This window comes from Carlito syrichta, unplaced genomic scaffold, assembly GCF_000164805.1.
Source record: "Carlito syrichta isolate Samal-C Ts95f unplaced genomic scaffold, Tarsius_syrichta-2.0.1 Scaffold308088, whole genome shotgun sequence".
Taxonomy (NCBI): domain Eukaryota; kingdom Metazoa; phylum Chordata; class Mammalia; order Primates; family Tarsiidae; genus Carlito; species Carlito syrichta.
The window spans coordinates 515,215-523,948 of NW_007252184.1; the positions used below are offsets into that span (position 1 = coordinate 515,215).

At 43.4% G+C, this 8,734-nt stretch overlaps 1 protein-coding gene across 1 annotated transcript in view; it reads left to right on the plus strand.

Moving 5' to 3' along the window:
* Positions 1-8,734, plus strand: part of LARGE1 (LARGE xylosyl- and glucuronyltransferase 1) — a 515,425-nt gene that overhangs the window by 83,091 nt on the left and 423,600 nt on the right. Inside the window, exon 2 of the mRNA XM_008064872.2 lies at positions 3,340-3,527. Coding sequence (XP_008063063.1) covers positions 3,340-3,527 — 188 coding nt within the window. The remainder of the gene's footprint in view (positions 1-3,339; positions 3,528-8,734) is intronic.

Sequence of the window (8,734 nt, forward strand, 5' to 3'; positions counted from 1 at the left end):
TTTATTTTCAGATGCCACGAAGGAATATTTTTTACCTGCAGGGTTTAATTTCAGATGCCAGTATTATCATAAAAGACAAACCACTGTACACTCTGTTTTAAAACTTTGAATGAATTGTGCAAGTTGAAATGCTGCAGGTGGTTAGTGGAAAGGAGGAAAATAAGTGTTTAAAGAGTTGTGTTTTTCAATGTTATTTAGCCATTGACGCCTGTTGATTTCACTTCCCGTCTTGCTTTCTTCTAACATCTAAATTCCTCTATAGCTTTTTAAATTCTTTTTTTTTTTTTTTGAATGAGCACAGATATATTTGACACTGGGAAAGAAATAATCATAAGATTCAATATGAAGACTTTAGATTAGATCAAAAGGAAAAATGCCCTCTGGCAAGAGTTGTTAGAATTAATTACTGAGGGAGAGTAGAGCCTGAGGTATTTTTGCTTCTTGCTAGTTGTGTGTAACCTTTGGCTAATTAATCTCTCTAGAGCTTAGTTTTCTCATCTCTACAGTGGGGACAAAAAACAGTAACTAGCCTACAGGTTATTTTGAGAATTACACAAGCAGGTATTTGTGAAGAATATAAACAAGTGCTTGACACATAAGTGCTACTTATTGCTAGTTTTCTTGACTATTATGATGAGTGAACTGGATAAAACAAATTGTGATTTTTAGTGTGGTGGTCAGTCAGTCCTTGGAATCTGTGGTTTTACATTTGCAGCTTTTTCTCTTTCTTTTTTTTGAGTTGGAGTCTTACTCTGTTGCCTAGACTGGAGTACGGTGGCACACTCATGGCCACCCCAACATCGACCTGCTGGGCTCAGGAAATCCTTCCGCCTACAGGCGTGCACTACTATGCCTGGTTAATTTTTTGATTTATTATAGAGATGAGGTCTTGCCAAGTTGCCCAGGCTGGTCTCGAACCCGTGGACTCAGACAGTCCCCTCACCTTGGCCTCCCAAAGTGCTGGGATTACAGGCTTGAGCCACTATACCCAGCCACATTTGCAGCTTTAACCAGCTGTGGGCCAAAAATTTTTGGGGAAAAAGTGGATGACTCTGTTCTGCACTAAGCATGCAGAGACTTTTTTCTTGTCATTATTCCCTAAACAGTACAGTATAAAAACTATTAACATCGCATTTACATTGTATGAAGCGTTGTAAGTAATCTAGAGATGAGTATGTAGGAGGATGTGTATAAGTTATATGCAAACATGACATGATTTTGTATAAGGAACTTGAGCATTGTGGGGTTTTGGTATCTGCGGTGGAGTGGGGGAGGTCCCTGAACCAACCACTTATGGATACCCATGGAGGATTGTACCTCCTGAAGGAGAATTAAAAAGGTGGGTCCTCTAGGTTCACATCGCCCATCTGGCATATCAGTCAAGATCTATTTGTCAGGTTCTGTTTCCTGTCAAACCCTGTGTGGTTGAGATACAAACCCAATTAAGACTGCTCTTGCTCTTGCTCCACGAGGGGTGGATCAACCCTGAAATGCACTTGATGAATCCTTGTCAGTCATTCACTCAAATCCTTGTCAGTCATTTCTCATTTGAGTCTTAACAACAATCCTCTGGGATGGAAGGCATCATTTTAATTTACAGGTGAAGAAAAGGAAGCCTACCCAGAGACAAGGGACTTGTCAAGGTCATAACTAGTCAAGGGCATCATCTGGGTCTAACTATACCTCCCTCTTCCCTCTGCCTTCCCTTCCCCTAAGACATACGTGTGCCTCAGAGTTTGTGTGTAGTGTTTGTTTCTCATGTTTTAGAATGAAACAGCTTCCCTAGAGGGGACTTTTCTCAAATCAACATTCTTTGTTCAAAAGAATTTTGCTTTTCCAGTTTTACTTACTATTCCACACCCTTCAGCTCTGTGGTCTTTCATCTGTTTCAAAAGAGGGCCATTTAGAAAATCGTGTCAGAGTGGTTGCAGAAGAAAACCTAGCATTGACAGTTGAGATCGGCTCCATTAGGTGTTTATTGCCGGCAACTTGCTGAACACAAGCTCCTGAAGCTTGAGAGGGTTGCCTTTGGATAGAATCGGATTTCATTTTTTCATTTAACAGACAATTATCAGGCACCTGCAGGTGACAGGCAATATAGTCTCAGGGAATGCAGGGTGTGTACCTGTCTTCTGGAAATGACCACAGTTGGTGGAGAAAGGGGATGGCTCAGCCAGACCACTGCCCCAGGGGGATTAAGGATGACAACAGAGGGAAGGACGCTGCGAAAGCCACTATTTCATGGACATCTGGTTTTTTTTGGGGGGGGGATGGGGATCTGAAGCCTTTACTAGTTGTGTGCAGTGGGTGGGTTCTACTCTGTTAGGGAGGTTCCATGTAGGTTTTTCTCTCCACCATAGCTAGCATGGCATCTGTGTTAGCAGGTGGGTAGGGATGAGATCTCAAAGTCTTTTGGTTTCTTGACTCCTTTATATTTACATTATTCCCCAGTCAAATACTCAGGTGAACGGTCATGGCTCTCTACCTGCATTGACCTTCTCCTTCTTTTGTTAACACATATGGCCATGGACTAAGGATAGTCCTTCTCTGGGCTATCTGCTTGTTCCTATCCCTTCTCTGCCCATTTAAATTGTTTTCTCCCTTCTCTGGATCTCTATTTTCATAATAAAGGTAGAAGCTATGAAGGCAGTCCATCGAGTGTGTTTAGGTCATCAGCTGTAATTGAGGTACTACAGTCTCATGCAAATGGAGGTTGGGGTCTGTCCCATCTCCTCGCTTTTGTGTGTGTGCGCTTTAGTTTGTTCCAGTGCCTTTTCCAGTCCCCTCTGCCCAGGACACGGGGACCGTTCTGCCATCCTTACTGCACGTGGTCCATCAGTACCTTCATCCGCCCCTCTGTAGCGATCTCCGCAAATCTCAACTGTCACGTTCTTGGAGTTCCTGTGGGTGTTTTAGGTTGGTCTCTCATTCCACTATGCTTTTTGAAGCCATCCTCTGTTCTAGTCTTCTTTGGAAACACAACACATGGTTCATGCTTGGTACATAATAGGTGCTAGCTAAATGGTCCTTTAAGTGTGTTATTTCAGGTCTCAAAATAAGCCTGTGCTATAACGTGTGTGTGTGTGTGTGTGTGTGTGTGTGTGAGAGAGAGAGAGAGAGAGAGAGAGACAACACACACAGAGAGAGATTCCTTATAGTTTTTGTAATTTACTTACTGTCTCAGTTTTGTAAGACTGCAGCATCATCTCTTAGGATAGTTAGCAGGAAATCATAGTCCTGGTGAACTACTTCCAGGATCTGTGAGATAGTTCTCTTCTGTAATTTGCATTCATTTCCAGGGCTAAGAACTCAGCCCTTCCTCTGTGCTCTTACTTTCAGAAAGTATTATGAGGGAGGCCAAGGACTTCATGCTCCGGACAGAGAAACGGCACTGGGACTAGGGATTGCCACTTCCGAGAGGATGCTGGGAATCTGCAGAGGGAGACGGAAATTCCTGGCTGCCTCGTTGAGTCTTCTCTGCATTCCAGCCATCACCTGGATTTACTTGTTTGCTGGGAGCTTCGAAGGTAAGAATGGAAGCCAGAGTGACCGGGAAGAAGGGAAAAAAGGGAACACTGGCTGTTACCGAATCCTAGAAAAGGATCTCGAAGTCATCTAATTCCAACTTTTTATTTTGTAGATCAATAGTATACTGATTCCTAGTTACAGGAAATGACTTGTCTAGGGTCACCCAGGACGTTAGAGGTGGTCAGCAATGTGAGGAGAAAAAGGGAAAAACAAGAGCAAAATAACCGCAACAATGTCAAATGTGTGAATAAATGAATGAATAGATGGACCAATGAATGAAACATTCGACTCCACGAATAGATGGACCAATGAATGAAACATTTGGCTCCACGAATAGCTCCACCATGCCTTGCTGCAACGGCATGGTGGTAGGTACACATATGTCAGTTACTCATTTGTCAGATTGATTACTGTGTCTATAATGGGGAAGAGGTTGGGCCCTGGAGACATAATCTAGCTATTCGTGGAGCTGAATGTTTCATTCATTCATTTATTCACACATTTGACATTGTTGCGGTTGTTGTTATGTTGGATGTCTACACTAAACCTGGTGCTGAGAATATGGAGATAAGAGAACTGGGCATTCCTAGTATAGTAGAGGAGACAAACAGGCTAACAAATGATGGCTGTGCCTTGTGCTGAGTGCTGTGATGGAAGCGGGTGGGATGCTGTGGGAGAGGTTCTTTGGAGCTGTCAGGCCTGGGCTGGGGATGAAAGATGGTTGGTTATACTGATGGGCCGAGCACAAGGATGCAACAAAGGACTTGCTCTCCCCAAACAAATAAAAACAAATGATGATCCCTGCCACTTTCCAGAAATAAGTAGAAAAGACAAGACTCGCCATATTTCCAGCCAGCCATTTCAAATACAGTGAGATGTTTTACGTATCAAAGTTGGTTTTCTGAGCTTCAGAGAGGGAGAGAATGGCAGTGTTGAAAAACTTGCTTTCTTTTTATTCCCCCACACTTGAAAAAAAAAAAAAAGATCTCTAATGAAAATCTGTCTCAAGGAGGTCACTCCTGTGTTTTTAAACATTTCCTTTATGCAGAATTTTATTGACAGCTCAAGGCTACCCTTTAATTAGGAACTCCACTTCACTTTCTGAGGTTTGCCTTGAGTTAGCCTGACTGAATATAAACAGGATGTAACTATGTGCCTGCATGGGGGTGAGGAGGGGGGAGTGAGGCAGGGCGCATGATCTCAGCCCAGGCCTGGGGCCACACCCCTGCCCCTGTACCTGCCCTTAGCTACATCCCTGGAGTAGTCAGAGCCTCTAAGCAGCTAGATAGAGTCAGTTATGCCATGGCAGTAGACGGTTAGTTTTTGGCGGAGGGACTTGAGAGAGGAATGTGATGTGAGAGTGAGTTGATGTGAATCATAGAAGCGATGTCAGGAAGCTTCTCCGAGAGATGATGGAAGAAGGCAGAGACACTTGATGCCAGTATAGGTTTAATAAGTGAAAACATGGGCTTTTTACAGGGTAACCAAACTGGTAATGATAATAGTACAGTAGTGACAGTGGCGACAGTGATGATGATGACAATATAAACAACTAGTGTTCTGAGCATTTTGACATGCTAGGCATTGTTGTAAGGACTTTCCATATATTAACTCTTTCTTCACAATGATCCTGTGTGGTAAGTACAGTTAATATACCTATTTTACGGAGGAGAGGGGTGAGGTAGATTAGCTTCAATGATCTGCCTAAGACCCCCAAAGTCAGTCAAAATGGAGCCCGGATTAGACTTAAAAGCTTGAGTTTTTGACTATGATATACACCATACTATAGAATGGGGCGTCAATGAGCTATTAAGCTTTGGCAAAGGGATTTGACAAGGTGTCACATGAACTTTTCGGGTGTTCGGGTGAGGGAAGTTGCAGAATTCTGATCTGTGCGCATTGGCAGAAAGCCAACCCAAACTGATTTTGGCTAAAAGGAAGTTTGGTAGTTAATATAATTAGTAAATTCAGAGATAGGGCAGGCATCAGGCAGGTTTTGATCCAGAGCTTTGTAACTAAGTCTGTCTCTATCCCTTTGTTCTGATTTTCACTGTTTTGGCTTCTCTTGGGGTGGCTTTGTCTACATAGAGGTACTTTGAGACTTACATCCTATTCCTGTGCTCACCAGTCCTGGTAGAAAGTGAACTTCTTCCTTTCCCTAATTCCCTAGTATTGCCTCTGATTGCATTTCCCGCAGCAGCTTCTCCTGAAATCAGTCACTATGGGTGGGGGATGGTTCCTGGTGGGAGAAGCTAGTACTTTTATGTTAGCCCTGAGCCTTGTGTTTGTTTCTGGTCTCAGGGTGATGGGGAGTTAGATGCCTGGAACACATGGAGTGAGACTGAGGGAGAGGTGACCCCCAGAGGCAAGTGGTGTGTTTTCCAAAGGAAAGAGACTAGAAATTGATTTGAGTCATGGAGAACTTATAACTGGCTGCTCTGAGGGCTTGATGTCCATTTGAAGGCCATGTAGGTGCTTCATACTACTCAAACCTTGGCCAATGGTATGACTGATCATTGACTTTAAGCTATTTCACCACACTGGCAGAAAGATTATGGGAAACTGAACATACTCTGAGGAAACATGACAAATTGGGTGTAGGTGCTGTATCTATCAACATGATACTTCAGAATAAACTCTGCTCTTTGGACCAAGTCATAGGCTGCTTTGAGTAGGGGCTGGGTGATGAGGTCATGTTAATGTAATATTTTAAGTAGATGATGAAGGTGACAGACTTCTTTCACTGTGTACAACTGGGCTGCTGCATTTATTTGTGAACTCTACACTGTACAAATGATCTAGACAAGTCAGCACACTTAGGAAAACCTAGGTGGATGACAGTGCCCATTCAAACCCAGTTAGGAAAAATAGTGGGAATATTCGGGATGTCTACCTTGGAGAAGCAGAAACTCAGAATGTACATGACAGCTTCAGCAAACAGTCAAAGGACTGTTCCCTGAAAGAGGGATTAGGATTGCTCTGATGGCCCATGATTCTATGGAAGGATGTGGCAAAGAGGCAGATGTCAGACTCCTCATAGTGAGGGTCATTCTGTCCACAGTTGGAATGAGCTGCCCGGGAGGTGGTGAAGTACTTGGCACAAGAGATGTACAAACAGAAGTCCAGTATCGTGGGAGGAAACTGAGGCTCAGAAACACTTGAATAAGATGACCTCTCTGATCTTGCCTGACCCAGGTGTCCTGAAACTCTAGCAAAGGCTGAGTATTTACCAGCAGACAGGCTGTGCCTCCATGAAGCTCCCTGCCACTTGCTGCAGACATCGGTACATTTCCCAAAGGGCCTGCGGAGACATTCTTTTTCTCTGTAATTAAACATCACAACAATGTTATAATCCATTTATTGACACCCTTGAGTTTTTGGTTTCATGGCAGGTGAAGCCATAAATAAGGGACAGAGTTGCTGCCTGTGTTCATGGAAATACTATTTATACTTTATGTGGGTTTATTTATTTTTCAACCCTGTTTAATTTCGATAGATCTCCTGAGAGCAGAGCCAAGAACTCCCTCTGAGATGCGGATGCTCTCAGCATAAGGTTTTGGAGTTAGATTACAAGCAGCAGCACGACATACTGAGAGCACTGAAGGGGGACAGATGTTTTAGGCTCTAAAATCAGCTCAGCAAGAGTAGCTGGGTGATTTGGGGCACAATCTGGGTGATTTGGGGGCACATTCACTCCTCTTTCTAGGCTTTGGTCTCCTCCAACGTGAAATGAAGTTGTCGAAATGAAGCCCACATTTGGGGGCACTGACTTTCTTCCTACAGGTTTATGATTTTAAGCATCTGATGTAAGTGAATTGGCAGTGACTAGCGTCTTCCTCCATTAAGAGGAAACTGTGACAGGAAGAGGGAGTAGGGTAATTGTGATTAGCTCCTAAGTAGGGAATCAGGATCAGTGCATAAAAGATGGGGAGGCAGGCGTTGTCTCCATGTAGGAAAGAATGTCTATTCCAACAAACTGATCGTCAGGCATGGAGTTCACCATCTGGGAAAGAGATGAGATACCTGTTCCTAGAGCTGTTAGTCAAGGACCCAGTGACCACAGGTAAAGGATGTCATCAGAGATGTTTCTGTTGGTGCTTTAACTCCCGAGTTCCTAAAACCAGCATCTTACTTCATGTCTCTCCAATATACCTTTCTTCTACCATCTCAGATCTCAGCCAGTGTTCCCAGATCTGTGCCATTCAAGCTTGGAGTAGTTGGGAGTAGATGTTCCTTCCTTCTCCTTTGTTCCCTCCATGACTTGGATGCTGCATCCTGTTAAATGTGAGCTCGGTCTTACAGCTGAGTCTGTTGTTTCCTGTTCTTCACTACTGCTGACCTCCTCTGCCATGGCTCTGCCATTCCTCTTTTGTGATCAGGACTAAATGCAACAGCCTGCTCTCTCACATGTCTCCTTCGTTCTCCAGAGAGTAACTAGAGCTAAATCACAGTGCCTCTGCCCTTTGTTAACTCCTGTGGCCCACCTCCTAATCCCCCTTCCTCATTCCACCTCTTGACATTGAGGCAGAACAGGGGCCCCTCTTAGGGACTTGCAGAGTCCCCCCAGACATTAAAAATTAAAAAAAAAAAAAAAAAAAAAAAAAAAAGAAATCTCAAGTTCCTTCGAAATTCTTCAGAATTCAAAATTTCAGGTACCTACCTAACCCTAAAAGGTAAATAAGCAATGTAATAAGCATAAATAATAATAATAATTTAAAAAGTAACTTAAAACAATAACCAAAAAAATTAGAGTCATAGGATGTTTGGTTCCCTATAAAAACTGAAGACAACCTCTTAACATATGACCCTGATTTATTTTTTAAGAACTCAGACCCCACCAAGCAGATCCATTGGCACATAGACTTCAGATTAAAAACAAAAAACAGCCCTAAGGACAAAACTCCACCACTGTTCTTTATTCTAAAAATCTTCCTGAGGGGCCTGGAAAGAGTCATGAGCCAGAGTTAACATTCTTTTCTGCTGGCCCCAACATTTTATTATTTTTTTATTTTTTATTTTTTTTGAGTTGGAGTCTCACTCTGTCACCCAGACTGGAGTGCAGTGCCCGCTCCCGGCCACCACAGCCTCGACCTGCTGGGCTCCGGCGATCCTTCCGCCTCAGCCTTCAAGTAGCTGGAACTACAGGCGTGTGCTACCACACCCAGCTCATTTTGATTTATTGTAGAGATGACGTCTCGCCAAGTTG